The sequence below is a fragment of the Drosophila guanche genome, unplaced genomic scaffold (assembly GCF_900245975.1).
Source record: "Drosophila guanche unplaced genomic scaffold, DGUA_6, whole genome shotgun sequence".
NCBI lineage: Eukaryota > Metazoa > Arthropoda > Insecta > Diptera > Drosophilidae > Drosophila > Drosophila guanche.
In genome coordinates this window covers 1,443,119-1,459,859 of record NW_022995746.1, presented here as the reverse complement: position 1 = coordinate 1,459,859, position 16,741 = coordinate 1,443,119, and the positions used below count along the sequence as shown (strand labels likewise).

General features: G+C 40.4%; 1 protein-coding gene across 1 annotated transcript; it reads left to right on the top strand.

The window, feature by feature from the left end:
* Window positions 1-7,643: 7,643 nt before the first annotated feature.
* LOC117582177 (UDP-glucuronosyltransferase 2B13) lies at window positions 7,644-12,145 on the top strand. Its single transcript, XM_034269780.1, has 4 exons — window positions 7,644-7,813; window positions 10,318-10,573; window positions 10,632-11,078; window positions 11,147-12,145. Exons 2-4 carry the CDS (start codon window positions 10,318-10,320, stop codon window positions 12,037-12,039), a joined length of 1,596 nt encoding a protein of 531 aa, XP_034125671.1. The 5' UTR covers window positions 7,644-7,813; the 3' UTR covers window positions 12,040-12,145.
* Window positions 12,146-16,741: the final 4,596 nt, after the last annotated feature.

The window sequence follows — 16,741 nt, the reverse complement described above, 5'->3', positions numbered from 1 at the left end:
ACTTTTCTGGCATGAAGTTCCGTTTATCTGAGATTTTGCAGTTGGTTTTTGGATCTTCGCACAAGAATCTGCCAGTATTCACGGTCAATTCGCAGAGGGATCTGCTGCTGTATTTGTATATTTCTTCTTGCTCATATTTTCCCCAATAAGATACCGAATACAAAAACAAACGCTGCCATTCAGTACGAGTTTTTAGCCGGAATTCTTGACGGGCGGAACGACAAAAAGTGCCGACAGAACCGAACAGCAGCACCGAAAGATGGAGACAGCGAAGACGGAAAAACAAAAAACTTAAAAATAAATTAAGTTTCCTTCGTTTTGTTTTTAGTTTTAATGTGCCGAGCGCTTTGCCACTTACATTCTCAGGGAAAGACACACAAAACACTCAGAGGGGAAGATGGCACACACGAACACAGACACAGTCGTGGAGACAGTGAAAAACTCTGAAGGGGCGAACAGAGTTTTCCGCGACGATTGCCGCCACCCGCAACAAACTGAAATGAAAATCGAATGGAACGATGGGTCCAACGAGAGGCAAACAGGCGACCGACCAGACACGACAACGTTTTCTCACAGACTGAACCGCGACCGAACTCGAAAAAATGAAATGAAAATTCCGCACGCAGTGCTCTGCCGAGAGGCCCAATGAGGCAGCAGCGGACCGACCTCATGGCTGCCTTTCCACCGATGTTGTTGCTTCCCGATGCCGTTGCCGATGCCCAAGCCGTTGCCACCGCCATTCCATGGCGCACCCGCGAGTAACTTTTGTGCGACGCGGTCCGCTCAGGGCGAATGAGGGGCCGCCAGCCCAATCGGAATCTTTGCATCTAGATATCAGTGATGAGCAGAAAGCCAAAAGGGATGCAAAAGGGATATGCCAGTGAATAGTTGGTGATGGATATTGAAGATAAAGGGAGATAATAAACTCAAGTTATATCGGAGTGGAAGATGTCTAATTAACAGCACTCACGGTACTCGTAGACTAAGTTTCAGCTGCCAAGGGGACACGAACTGATTTAATTAAGAAGCAATAATTGTATGATTCAATTAGTTATTTAATTATCTGAATAGGGTTGTTAGGCGTTAGGCTATGAAGAGGCTATTTTGTCACAAAGATTACTAAGAAATGTACTAAAATATTCTACGAACTGTATGATTCACAGTTTTGCCCAAAAGTACTTAAGTAAAAGTCTCTCAGCAGCCTTTCATTCAGCTATAAATGTACAAATTAGATCATTCAATTAGAAAAGTATTGGGATCCACGGCTACCACACATCCCAGGACATCTTAGAGCTAAGACTCTTCTCTCATTAATTTCTTCTTTATTCACAAGTTAATTAAAACTGTTATTCCTTTTCTCAAGAGCATCACTGACACGGCACGTCTACCCTAGCACTCTCTCTTCTGCTGCTTCCTTTCTCTCCCCCCTCTTTTCCAACTAATCCCCCACATTCTGTGCTCATCTCTGAGCAACGCTGATGACACTGCGCTCTGGCTGTTGCTCTTCCGATGGGTGTTGCTGCTCTCTGTGCCCATGCTGCCACCTAAGCGGGAGGGGGCCTCCCTCTGGCTGCTGGCGAGCACGCGAAACTACGAAAACTACGACGAAAGTGCGCCGCGATTGAGCAATTGCGAGCGCCAAGAGGCTGAGGACTTGAAATTTTTCAATTTGTTTTAGCGGTGGAGCTTGGTGCTTGGACTGCGGTCGCTCTTTCTCTGATGATCTCGGAACATCATCATCTCGGGTGGGGCTGTATCCAGCACACATGTGGATACAATTTGGCTGGGGCATCGCCTTTGCCTTTTGCCTTTGCCTTTGCCTTTGCCATTGCCATTGCTGTGGTGCCACATGTTGTTGCACGCTGCAACTGCCTTCGACTGTCTGTCTGTTTGTCTGTCTGTTGCATGTTGAGTGATAAAAATCTCTTAACCATTTTTCATCAGCCTATTAAGTTACATAAGTCACACGGTTGCCTTGCCTTATGGTTCCTGCATTGCTGCTCGTTGTTGGAACGCTTGTCAAATGTGTGTGTCTGCTCGTGTAAATATCCTTCTGGCGTGCTAATGAACCCTTTGACACCAGCATGGAGTCCCGCACCCAGCCACAAAGACCTCCAGCGAACTCCCTGACATGCATCAAAAATTCCAACCAGCCGACCGACAGCAGATGCCACATAAATCAGACACAACAAAAATGAAGAATTCGCTGCGGTTACTTCATTAATAAATTAAAGGCATAAAATCACATAAAACACCTATGAAACCGGCACAACATTTGGGAGTATTTATTTTCCCTAGATGCAGTGGAGTGCTGTGTGTGTGTTTGAGTTGTGTTTGTGTTCGATTACACGCCCCTTCTTCAAGGCTCAACTGCAACGCAACCCTTAGGGGCTGCTTCTCGGCTCCGCTCTGCTCCTGATAACGCCGACAGGAATGACTTCATATCACGCACAATTTGTGTTTTCTCCCCCCAAACTGCCGCCTCTGATGGACAGCATAGAAGTGTTCTGGAGGAGTGCCTTGGCAGCGGCAGGGACAGGGGCGGACCGAGACTGCGACTATGACTATCTAGGTTAGGCCACACAGCTGTGGCATATGTAAAAATAAACACATAAAACTGCACTCTTACTAATTGCTGGCTCCAGGGAGGGCAGGGAGGAGCACTGTTCGGTGCGTGGAAATGATCCCTCACGTTGCAATCCCAAAAAACATTCGAAACCAAATCGGCGATAAAGCCAAAGCAAGATACGAACACACAAAGTCAAATGTTTTTCGAGAATACTCAGACTCGGTATGATACAAATTGGGGAAAATGCCGGGAAATTGTCAGAGAAAAGGCACACGTGCTGCATGGCTGCAGGGTTGTCAAGAGGTTCAGCTGTTCTGTGCGCTGCTATTTGAATAATTTTGGAATATTTCAGACAACAAATTATTCATAATTTCACTTTTTAATCTCTTTTCAGGGACAGAAACGAACCCCAACAATGTTTTAGTTGTTTAAGTTGTGGTTGGAAGTAAAACTGGAGTAAAAAACGGTTTTCCAAGGTAAAAATACGTTTTTTTCATAGAGTATTGCTGCAAAAATAATGATAATTGGCATATTTCAGAATATTCCAATGAGGAAACCACCTGACAACCCTGCAGCCATGCATATCTGCAAAGGAAATGGTAAGTACACCTACACTTCAACGATACCCAACGTACACTCCACTCTTGGGGCATCCTTTTACGCTTCAACAGTTTTTATAGTTGTTTGCCTTATCATCGAAAGAATTTCCCAAAAATTCTCGGGAAAATGTATTATGCACGGGGGAGTGAATCACTTTGAGGGCGTGTCCACTGCTGTTCTGGTGGGGATACTCGTAGTTTATTGTGAAGGTAATGAACTTGGCATTTTGTATATGCAACGACCATGTAATTTGCTCATTAACAAATTGTTCGACGGCCCACCAGAGGGCTACTAGAAGTGAATGAAAATAGTCCTCAAGAGAGGGGTTGATCGTTAAGATATTGAATATCCTCGACTAACCACTTGAGTTTTGCCTGTATGTGTGAGAGGTACAACCCCTAATGGCATGTTTTGGGAGAGTCCGGGCACCCGTCATCTCGTGTGTCACATTATAACTCAATTTTAAATTGCGCTGAATACTGCTTCTGACATATTAAATTAATATTGACACATTGACAGCTGCCAAAACAAGATGCCCAGCCCTACCGCACACCAATCATTGCTGCTCCTCAGTCTCAGAATCAGACTCAGACTCAGACTCTGCTCCTCCCAATATAATCCACAATAAAACTACATTGAGTACAGAGCCCAAGTCTCGACAAATTTTCTGCTGTCGTCGGCAACGACCACCCGCCGACTGCCGCTGCCGCTGTCGACTGGGCAAACCAATTTTCCTTCGATGCGGGTCGAGAGCATGAAATTCGCCTCGAACTTCTCAAATTCCGTGGTCTAATCATGCGCAACGTTTGCTACTATTTGGGTGAAATTTTTAATTGCCCCACGCAAAGGCAACGCAGCGCAACTCAGCACGATCGATCGAATCGCTCATCCATTGTTCCGTGGAAATTGTCAGTGTCATCCCATTGCGGGGTTTGGTTCTTGTATCTTGTTTTGTTTGGCATGGTGTCTCCTATCTAAAGCGCCCCTGGGAAAAGCGCACGTTCACTTAATTGATAGATAGATAGATAGATAGATAGATAGAGATGAAAACTAATGGCCATGGCTAGTACTCATCATACAATAAGATACATTAGGTCTCGCTTCCATGCGTATCTGTTTGATTTGCCCTAATTTGGATCTGTGTGTGAGTGGATTGAAGTGCAAAGTCAACATTAAATTGGTGCAAACTAACAAATAGTTCTCTAGTATTACATTACCAATTTGGTTGTTCTTTTTGTAACGCGGATAGGTTGGGTCTTCCAATAAAAAACATGCGTTTGTGGGTGTTGGCAATTGTAGTTTGCACCTCATAAATAATTCCGAGTGAGTCATTGGGTTTAATTAAGCTAAGAGCAGTCGAAAATGTACAATCAAAGAGGGAAATATAATATTTAAATCATAAAATCAACAATGAGTTACCAAAAAGAAAACCGGAACCTGTATGCTGTTGATATGCGACCTAAAATGGATTTCCTAAGTGTCACTGCCACTTTATATGGTACCTAAATGATTCGAAAAGTGCCTTTTATTTTGTTTTAATAAATATTCCGCACTCTCAGCAAGAGCACACAACCCTCAGGCACTGAAAGAGTGCCCTACACAACCCTTAAAACAATAGAAACCAGCCTCAAGAAAGTGTTTAACTTTATTCAGAGTCTTTGCATTTAAGGATCTTCTTTAACATATTCTAATGGCCATCCAAGAAAAAACCTTTTGTCACAATACAACAACGCCGTGCCAAAAAAAAAAATCAACTTATTCTTGTACATATTCTTGGACCCCAGCAGAAGAGTAAACATTCAGTAGAAACACTCTAGATGTGCGTTTGCCCATATTTTACCCACTAAACTAAATCCTTTCATTGCTCTTTTTGATCAGCAACCATTCATCCTCGACTGACTCTCAGGCTTCTTTAACCAACTGAATCTTATCTTGAAAGTATCTTTTTGTTGTTTTTGCCTCTGTTTTAATGCACTGTTCCTTCCGTACCTCTCCCTTTCTCTGCCACTGCAACATTCTGTTACAGGCAATTCATTTCCATTGTAGCATGTCCACTGTTTGTCTGCTCTCGAAGCTTATGAATGAACATTTTAGTTATTTTTTTCGGTGGTGGTCTTGGCGATCGTTCGCATCAAAAGTGCCGTTCTTGGCCATGTCTTGAGTTGCCATCAAGCACGCCCGGGGCAGGGTCGTCCATCATCGTTGCCGGAACGCCCACGCCCATGCTGAGACCTATGCCTATGCCCTGCCCTGCTCCGACTGGAACTGGAGTCGAATGTTGGTCTTGGTGGTGCCTCGCTTCATTGAAGCGTGCCAATTTTCAATGAAATGTTTTCGGCATCTTGTGTTGTGTTGTGCTTTGCCTTTTTGGGCTGCCCTTTGGAGTAGCTATGCCCTGGAAGAGTAATGGGAAAGGGTATGTTGTGTGGGGAAGGAAGAGTAGTTCATCAAGTGACGGAAAGACTACAGAAAAAATACAGAAGGAAAAACCCTTTCTTGATGTGAACATTTCCTTATATTACTCAATGATCACGACGTAATTCCAATATATTTTAGAAGTTTGGAACGACTATTTGAAACCTTTCTGCAGAAACTCACACCGATGGAGTATGTAAATACTTTATTTTCCCTTTGTTTGAAAATTACTGAGTATCCCTTAGTCGACACATCATCTTAATTATTCTCTCTGGTTTAGGTTTCTGTTTCTGTTACTTTATTTGATTTCCTTAATTTGTTGCATGTTCACGAGGGGGCGCAGTGTATTTCTTGTCATTTGCTTACACCCGCGTTATCTTTCTCTTTCCCTTTCACTTGCTCTTGGTCTTTCTCCTTTCATTTTCGGCTTTCTGACAGTTAAAGTTAACAAACATTAATTATAATTTAATGATGTGGTTTTTGGGCCTTTGCGTTTATCAGAAAAATGAACTTGAACGCCTTCAAGGTGAATGCACAAATAATACTTTTTTAATGCCAAAAGTAATTTTCGTGCCAAAAAAATGTCGGTAATCGAATTGCGTTTGTACTTGTAAATGTAATGTGCCACTGGCGTTCATTGTTTTACATATTTCCGATGAACAAGGAAATGCTGGCAAATGATTTGCATGGTAAATCCCACTACTGATGATACTTATTTCCCCCAAGTAAGTCGTGTTTGGTGACTGAGTGTAACTTGTATTGTATCCTGGAATTATTCCCAATAATTTAGTGATTTTTGTACTGTTTATTGGTGGCTGTATCCTGAAGCAATGAGCCACAATATGTGGAATTTTAGCTATGGGGAAATAGGTATATCTATTGTGCTAATGTTGGTTGCATATAATATATTGAATATATATTTAAATTCCACTAATTGCCTCACATAAAATATTGTAGAATATTTATTAGACTTAATTCTTGTTTGGCAAGATATTTCAGGTTTATTTGTTGCGCAAAATGCGTTTGCTTACACACAAATAAGCGTACTCTAATTTATTTATTTATCATTATTAATTTTATTTTGATAAGATCATTGCTAAATTTTACTTGACATTCCAATTTCTTTGTTCAACGTACTCGTTTGATGTACGACACGTGAATCAATCATTCGTATGTACATATCTACATGGGAGATCCCTCACCTCATTGACAGGCTAACAATTATTTTGGCAACACTTGGCAATCAATTGTAACAATATTGTAATTAACAAAGCCACATACGAGTACGAGTACACAGTCGACGGTGCCAAGAACGACAATCAAACAATAAGATTTAGGTAAGGCGAGTAATGACAGCTACTGAAGTCGAATCATTAGATGCTCTTTCAGATTTATGGGTTCTAAGGAACCTTTGGGATATTTCTAGATAAGATTCAGTTTTAGCTGTCTGTTTTGCGAGTTAAAAAAGTGCATTTACATGCGTTTTTCCTATGAAATATAAAAGATTTTGAATAATTTATTAAACCAAACAGGTAGAAAGAACTACTTCCCGTGCACTTTAATCTCTATGATCTTCATGTATTCTATTGATGTAAATATGTGATGTAGCGTTCCGATCGTGGATTTTCTTTCTAATTACTGGTGCGTGCAGCTGAAAATTGGTTTGCCAAGCGACTCATCAATAATCTATATAATTACTTAGGTCAGAAACCTCTTCTACTCTACAGTTCAAAGCTCTTATCACAGTTCCAACACCCCATCTAAGAGTATAACAAACAATGAGCAGCCCCCATGCTCAGGTTGATTTTTGCCTTTGTGTCCGCTGCCTTAGTGCCAGGGCTGCAGAAAGCCCCACAAATCTTCCACACACACAAGCACAAGCACGGATCAGATACCGATTGTACTGTAGCTAAGCTTTTTTATTTCTATTTGTTAATGTTTGTGTTGTGCTGCGGCAGCGACTGCGACTGAGACTGAGGCCAGCGTCTGATTAAGTGTTGAGGTGTTCGCGGGTTCGTGGGGCGCCTTCGTGCCTCCGAGTCCCAGTGATAACTGCACTTTGGTGCCCAACGGTCGCGTTTCGCGCTAAATATTTGAATTCGAATTTGAATCTTTTCAAAAGTGTTCATTTTCTTTGCCGCACATATAATCATCTGTGTACACATCTTTAGGTGTAACTTTTTGTGAAGTGAAGTGCTCAAGTGATCAAGTGCCCAAAAAAAATTAAAGGTGATTACCATTTAAATGTATAAAACATTGGAATTGTGTTCAGGACGGACTGGAAATAATCTAATAAACATATAAATTATATAGCAAATATAATCTTAATGTTTGGTCAAAAATATATACAATATTGTGTATTTAGGAAGGATTTACTGCCAATTAATTGTAAATAAGGGACTACTAAAAAATGACTGGCATTACAAATTATTCTAACTAAAACAAGCACTCAATAAAGTATAAAATTACCACAAATAACTAAACTATAGATTTTTTTCACAATTATAAACTGAATAATTTGAAAATAATTTAGTTTATTTATTGAAGCATTTTCTCTGATTGATTTAACTCATTTAAAACCACTTGTAAAGTGCCGTAAATTGTGCAAAATGTATAAGAAAACAATTATAAGTATAATTGCTTGTCGTTATATAGACATAATAGAAACTATAACAAAACAATCATCAAACTATTGCCTAACCACGGACAGAGACCTTTCACATTTTTCATTTGAAACACTTTTACCTTTAACCCGTTTTCGGGCACACTCTCGCCCATCGATCAAACGCCTTTTTTAGCGCAGATAAAAAACCCACAAAATCTCTTCAAATTACGAAATCTTCAACCACACTCCCAGCGCCTTGTAATAAAATAATTTAAATTAACAATTAGCTGGCAAACATTAAACAAATTACAACACGCAATTATGCTTTAACAGCGCAACGTGAACACCGAAACCTTGTTGGAAATCCATAAAAATAAAAACCTAGATTTTTCTTTAGTGCATGCCAACAGCAACAACAATAAAAAATCCAACGTAGTCAATGGCTAATGGCAGCAACAGCAACAACAACAACAATTCAGCTATTAAATTATAACAGTAAATTACCTGAGAGCGAAATGCGATGCGAAAAGCTACGACACAAAAAATACTTCCACATGCGATTTATCAGCACGTTTCAATGACATCTGGGTGACGAGCAGCAGGTTTTTATTTGTATTTATAATCCAGTAGTAGTTGGCTTTCTATATAGAGCGCAAAACTTAAGCAAAAGCAACAACAGACTCGTAAAGAATTGATTGAGAGTGCGCATAATCAATGGAGGAGTAAACATAGCCATAAAGAAGGCAACGAAATTAAGAAAAAAAAGGGTAGAAAATGCTTACTCGAAAGTATTTTCATTCATGGAAATGTTGGCAAAAAGATATGCAGATAGAATTGAATGCTTAAATATATACACACCATTGAAACATTTATTGAGAGCAAGTGCAGGTGGATAGTAATAAAGTAAGCCTCTAAGAAACCACTTAACCATTGACCAATTCTGACAGACTACACTCCAAAAAATATCATTTATTTTTGTGGCTTTAGTCAACTGTTTTTCAAGGTTCATTCACTCGCATAATAGTAAATTTCTTAAACTTCCCATATAACACAATCTGCCAGGGGTACAACAGCCCATTGACTAGCGCCTAATATAAATTCATTAAAAGCAAGAGTCACAGGCCATAAGGCTAAATTAAACTCATTGAAATCGCAAAATGTCTAAAGTCCCCACTAGAGGGCATTTTAAACGAAATTTTTTTGCAGTTGGACGAATGTTGACCCATTTCAGCCGGTGATAAGAAAAGTGCAAGATTAGAAATGTGTCAACAATTAATAAACCAAAATCGTTGATAGCATGTCTAGCCAAACAGTACCAGAGACTATATACAATAAAAATAACTTTATTAAAGGTAGATAAGCAGAGAGCCATGTTTATTATATGAGGGGTGTACCAATAAGAATGCTGTCTGGTCCATATTAATTGTTAATTAATTACAAAATGATGAAATTAACTGGCTGCATTTCAAACAGAACAGAAAAAGCCAAAGGTGTGTTCATTTGATACTTGGAATTCAATCAGGAATTAGATCTCCAGTGGAAATAAAAAATAGCTGTGAAAGAATTGAATCAGTATTCAAATTAAGTAAGAAAATATGAGTGGGAGGAAGAAATATCTCCATGAAAACCAGGTGCTTGGACATTTAGTAATAACTGTACGACAAGCTGCGTCAAATGTCCATCAAACGTTGTTCTTTTGTTGGCGAAAAATTATGCATAAACGTTGTAAAATCAAATAGGAATAAGTGTACAAACCAGCTGTGAGGTTAGAATTATAATTCTAATAATAATAATTTAAACATTTATAAGTGCTATGTGAGCCGATTGAAAAATATTCATAAAATATTTTAAGTAATTTTTCACACATTTGTGCATCAGTTTCCTTGTATAGTTTTCCCTTTTTGCCGCATTTCCCTAACTCAAAGTTACATTCAACTACAAGTGTCATTAATTAGACGTCATTAATTGGACGGGTAAATGCAATCTGTTTTATGCAAATAATGGAAATCTTATACGGAACATAAACTAATGCCAATTCCAATGATAATCTGACGCAACTTCTCCAAGCCTCTCTGGCCAGTGTGACATTTTAATTGTCGATGTTAATTGTCTCTCATGTTTGATGCAGATGGAGACGCAGCTGCAGTGGAAATTCCTGATGGTGTGCTGTCTACTCGGACTGCCCAACCTGGGGGAAACCTATCGGATACTGTTCATGGGACCCTTTCCGGCGCCCAGTCATTGGCTCTGGCTGGAGCACTTTCAGCGGGATCTGCTGCGACAGGGACACCATGTGACGAGTGTTAACAATCATCCCACCAAGCAGCCACATGAGAATCTCACAGAGATCATTATAAGTCCTTCGTTTAATATACCCAAACATTGTGAGTAAACCCTCAAGTCTAGAGTACTCCTCATTGAAGATCTTTATTTTCCTTTTAGTTCCCAAGAAGAACATCTTTAGCATGCAGTTTGCCAGCGACTTTCAGAATCTCCAACTCTGGTGGACCATTGGACTGATGACCACGGAGCATGCCTTCCGGGATGCCAAAGTTCAGCGTCTCATTGAGAGCAAAGACGATCACTATGATCTGGTCATCCTGGAGCAGTTCTTCCACGAGGCATTCCTCATGTTTGGCAAGAAATTCAACTGTCCCGTGGTCACAATTGGCACCATGGGCTATGCGGACAACATGGATCATGCCATGGGCATTCTCACGCCATGGTCTGTCATACCACATCTCCTGCTATCCCACACGGATCAGATGACCTTCAGTCAGCGTGCCTATAATGCCTACATATCGCTTTACGATGCGGTGATGAGGCGTTGGTTCTATCTACCTAAAATGCAGGAAATGGCAGAGAAATATTTCAAGGGAGTGATCAATGGTGGGTGTCTGAGATAATCTTTCGATTTAGATATCTTTTCTAATATTTTCTCTATTCCCCCCTTGCAGGTTCCCTTCCGCATGTGCACGATCTCGAGCGTAACATATCTCTAATGCTGATCAACAGCCATCGCAGCGTGGATCTGCCCAGACCCAGCATGCCGGGGCTTATAGACGTAGGAGGAGCGCACATTCAGCCTGCAAAGAAGCTACCCGAGGATCTGCAATCCTTCCTGGACAAGGCCACCCATGGTGTGGTGTACTTTAGTTTGGGTTCCTACATGAAGAGCACGGATATGCCGCCAGAGAAAACGGCCCTGATCCTCAAGGCCTTTGGGCAGCTGAAGCAGCAGGTCATATGGAAGTACGAAAACGATTCAATTGGACAACTCCCGGCGAATGTGATGATTCGGAAGTGGATGCCACAGAACGATATTCTGGCCCATCCGAATGTGAAGCTCTTCATCACCCATGGGGGGATCTTTGGCACCCAGGAGGGCATCTACTGGGGCGTGCCGATGCTGTGTATTCCGCTCTACGGGGATCAGCACAGGAACACGATCAAATCAGTGCGGGAGGGTTATGCCCGATCCCTGGTCTTCTCCAAACTGACAGTCGATGACCTCGTGCGCAACGTGGAGACGCTCATCTACGAGCCGCAGTACAAACGCAGTGCCCTAGAGGTCTCCCAGCGCTTCCGCGATAATCCCATACATCCGCTCGAAGAGGCCACCTTCTGGATCGAGTACATAATGCGACATCGGGGTGCACGCCATCTGAAGTCGCAGGGCGCCTTTCTACCCCTCCATCAGTATCTGCTGCTCGACATCATCGGCTGCCTGTTGCTGGCTGCCTTCCTAACCATCTGGTTGCCCTGGCGTATGCTCAAGAGAGTGCACAAATGGTGGGCCACCAGCGGAGCAGTGACGGAAAAGTTGATCGAGGGAAAGAAGCGTTTGTAGAAGGAGATTATGGCCATCAATGTTGCTAACTAGTTTATAAGTGTTTGTACAGTCACACGCGAGAATAAATTGTGATATATTTTAAGATCACAAATTTGTATATTAACTACGTAAAGTGTTTCTTATATATTATACGGAATCCTTAAAAGTTAATGGTCAATTCTTATATATCTGTATTTTATTTCTATAAGTTGTGGCTTATCTATGCGTGTTCAGTGTATGAGTATTTACGTGCATTTTACACTCCGTATTCAATTGGTACATACACTTTTCCACCCACTCTTGCCTTTAAGAGTATGCAACAATTTGGAAAACCACTCGTGTCATTCGTATATAAACCATTGAATACTTTTCAAAGGCAATTATAATTCCCAAAATGCCAAATGTTAAAGCATACTTTTAGGAGTTTGATGAGCTACCACAAAGATCTTGAAATCATGTAATAAAGCCATGTGTCATGTCTTAGACCTCACAGAATACTCATTCTTTACCAGAATCAGAAGGCCTGATCAATGATGATTAAATGATACCAAGAAACATAAAATAGTTTCGGTAAATGTTTGAATAATTACATCTTCCATTCAGTTTACCCACATGAATATTTCACATATTCATTTGTGTGCTATTTTTGGCGTTCAGTTCTTTATTCCTACAACTCAATGGAACCGGGAGTAAGAGTGATTAAATACTTGTTGAATTATATTCGTTGAGACATATTTTCTAAGCATTTTCTAACTTCGGATACAAACTAAATGTAGTGCTAAGGGTTTCCCCTTAGTTTCTAACAAACGCTCCCCTTACACCTAATCAATCTTCTGATTATCTCGCCATCTCTATCTGTCATAATTTATGTGTCAATTAATTAAGTCGAAATAGGGAACTAGCTAAAATCAACAACAACAAGCAGCATAGAAAAAGCCAATTGTGCGGAGTGTTTTGCTTGTTGCCGGCTCAATCAACAATCACGAAGTGTGAGACGTTCTTGAGTCGGTCTCCAGCTCATATAACACCCACACAAAGCACGTTCTTTTCTTGTCTGGCTTAAAAATTGAAATTATGCAATTGTTTTGGATTGTAGAATTATAGAACAAAGAAACTGAAAATGAAGGTCTAGAATACAAGCAATTCCTCTTCCCTTTTTAGGCAAGAAAACTTGATTTCAGAACCCGATAATCAATTACAGAAGTCATTCCTAAGATATTCTTTATCCATTTTAATTTATCCCCCAAGTTCCTGTTTCTGTATTCTTTATCCCTCTTTCAAGCAGCAGCTTCAAGTCAACGGCTAAGACTTGGATATTAAATAATCTAACATAACTGGCCACTAGTCACTGGCTTTATGGGTCTTCTTTTACCATTTACATATACGCCATTTACATATTTGTGTGGTTGTATCTTTTATGTCATCTAAAAGTATGTTATTGTCTCCAATACTTTCACTGGCTGGGCATCACCTTGTGGAGGGTTCAAGTGCGAATATTTGTTGTTGTAGACGAACCGGTTGCACCATGACTCGGGGGGAGAGTGGGAGAGAGAGATCTACCAACTCGTGGGGCATCTTCAATTGTTGTTTGCCGATGCCGTTTGTCTTGTGTTTGCCGATTATAAATTGTAAAATTTTAATTTTAATTAAACATAAATTACCGATAATCGATACCCGATCCACCCTTTTCCCCCTGCCATTCCCTTGAACCCTTGAAATGTGTTTAAAATAACGTGAATCCAATCCAACACTTGAGCGACTTTTTCGGAGGCAGCTTTTTCTTACATTTTTTTGGTGTTTTATTATTTTTTACTAACGGAGTTTTTACTGTATATTTTTGCTGTGGGTTTTTGTAGATTGTGCTTGTTGTTGTTTTGTTTCTTCAAAATATCATTTAAACGATATTTTATTTATTTTTGGTCGAGTCTGTTTTTACGTAATGCCACAAACCGGACCTCGAGTTGTGGCGGATCTTGACGCCATTTGAAGAGCACTAAAAGTTCGATCTTTAGTGCCAGGCACACGAAATTCTCGAGGCTGAAGATTGGCCATTGACCGACCGACTGCGAAGAAGCTCTTCTGATTAAGACACCCTCGAAAATTCCAGCAATACCAAAATCCCACATAGGAGAACCGGCTTCTTCCGAAAATTCCCCCTTAATTTGAATACAACAATTTTGCAGCTGACTGACTAAGGATTTGGCTTTGGTTTTGGTTTTTTTGTGGGGGCATCCGTGTTGACAATTAGCAAGTGTTTGGGCCCAAGACCGAAAGTAATATAAGGTTTATGTGCGACTCCATTGCATTTATTAATTATTATTTACCAAACAAAAAACACGTCGCCATTCGCCGCAACTTCAGATCACAGAGAGAGACTAACCAAAAAACTCAGCAACAACTAACAAACAAACAAGAAAGGAAGCGGCTGGGTTAGCATATGACAGCCGCAGGTGTAAATACCCTTAAAGATTAAAGGTTATTGTGGGGGTGACAGGGAAGATATGTGATATTCTTTCCATTTTAAACTTCTGAAAGAATAAAGACTTTGTGTTCGAAATTTATGAATTTTTTTTGCTGATTTCTGAGGTTGTGATATGCAGTTTGCAGGATTTGCAGCAAGAGATGGAAGAACCTTCTTTTACTTCAGTCTGATTAGGATTCCTTTAAGCCTGCTTATTCCTGTAAAAGCTTTGATATCTTCTGCCCAAAAGAACCCAAGAATCCATGCCAACTTCCTTCCTGCTCTGCCTGTTAAACTTCTGATCAAAATTATGTTACCCCTCAGCAAACCTGTAAGGGTATTATACCAAAACTAAGCAAACAACTTTTTTGGATAATTTTTTGGATTGGATGGATGGTACGGGGCTTGGTTCCTGTTACTACCGTCGCAGGCAGCAGTGTCGTCAGGCTTCAGAGCAGAGGGTAAACCACATAGACAACAATCCGCAAAAAAAAAACAACAATAAATAAAGAAAAAAAGGAGAAAAAAAATAAACAAGAAACGAAACGAAGCCAAAGTGAAGATAAGCATTAAGCACGTGATGCCATCTTGTGATGCTAGTTTTTTGTATTTCGTTTATTTTTCAGAGACATCTCTGAAGATACACAGATACATTTGATATCATTGTGTGTGTGTGTGCTGTAATTAAGCGAGCGGCAGCTGAACTGGTCGTTTAAATGTAATTTCAGCTCAGTTTTGTGTATGTTTTTTGGTCAACAGAGGTGACAAATTAAGGTCCCCCTCCATCGCAAGGTCATGTGAGGGGCGTCCATTAGCCATGAAGATCCAAACACACAGAAATAAAAACAGCAACAGCAAACGACACCGGCTTTAGGTGTGTAAATGCTGTGGCATTTACATACATTTGCGCATGCACTCCTCCCTCCTCTATATCTCTCTACGGTTGCCTTGATTGATTGGAAAGTTAAGGTTGTCTATCATCATCATCATTGAAATGAGGAAAACATAATGCCAGCTAATGTGAGATTATGCAAATCAAAATGCGCATCGCTCAACCTATAGGCTATAGCTACAGAGCTCCATCTAACATATCTTGATAAATACATTGACCTGCATGCCTGCCTCCAAGCCTGCGGGGCGCTACAGCAAAAATCAACACAACATTTTTCATTTTTTTCGATGTTTAATGATGAAATTATGCCGAAAAACAAAGAAATGAATACAAGACAGAATGCACTTTCTACGGGGAAGAAGGGAGACGGTGAGATTGAAGTGGTCATGAGATGCGGGAGTAGGTTTTTGGGGATTGATTTTCTTTGGTTAAAGAATGGACTTTGAGGTCTGTAATCATTGTTTCCATTTATTTATTTGATGACTCTTTGAAATGTTTAACAATTTTCGTATATTTTATGCAGATTTTCCAGCTGCAACTTTATCAAGAATAAGCGGAAATACAATTCGGGGAATTTGATCAGCTGGCTTGACTAATTTCAATGTATTTTCCACAGTCAAGTAGTTCATTGGGTAATCTTCGTGTTTGTTTGCTTCAACAAAACTTGGGGGACCACCATTCGTTGTTATCGAATATTTATGTACCTTAAAAATTTGATCAGAATAGATTAAGCTATGACTCATTTCAAACAAATCAAAGGCGTTAATCAGAGGCATTAGAATGTTTATGATTTACCACAATTCTGAGCTTTAGATTGTCTATACAAAAAGCTCAAATATCAACTCACAAATTTCACTCTTGAAAAATTGCTGTAATGTCGCGTGAAGGTCTAAATTCTTTTGGCTGATTTCAATTAGCAATTTCAGTGTCTTACGAACTCGTACATACGAGTATAGAATACGGTACGGGGTTTATGGTGTTGAGCCTCTTTTTGATGACATTTAGGCATCCAATTTATGGCCGGGCCGGGACAGACATGCGCCACCTGTCGTCACTGTTTGCTTGGCATTTTAGCGCCCCGACACTAATCGAAATGTTTGGCCAGATAATTAACTTGGCCAAGCGATGTATCCAAGCGATGTCTGATGTCTGATGTCTGGGCCTGGTCGTGGCGGGGGATGCCCTCACGCTGATAACTTGCATTTCGATTTCTAATTTGACTTTTTGTTTTCATAGATGATACTTGGAATACTCGACACTAGTACTTGAATGGATTGCCCAATGGGGGAGAGACCTTTGCAGTTGGAATGGGAATGCAGACTGGGCTGTGGGATTGGGACTGGGCTCTGAGTACGGATGATGGGTAA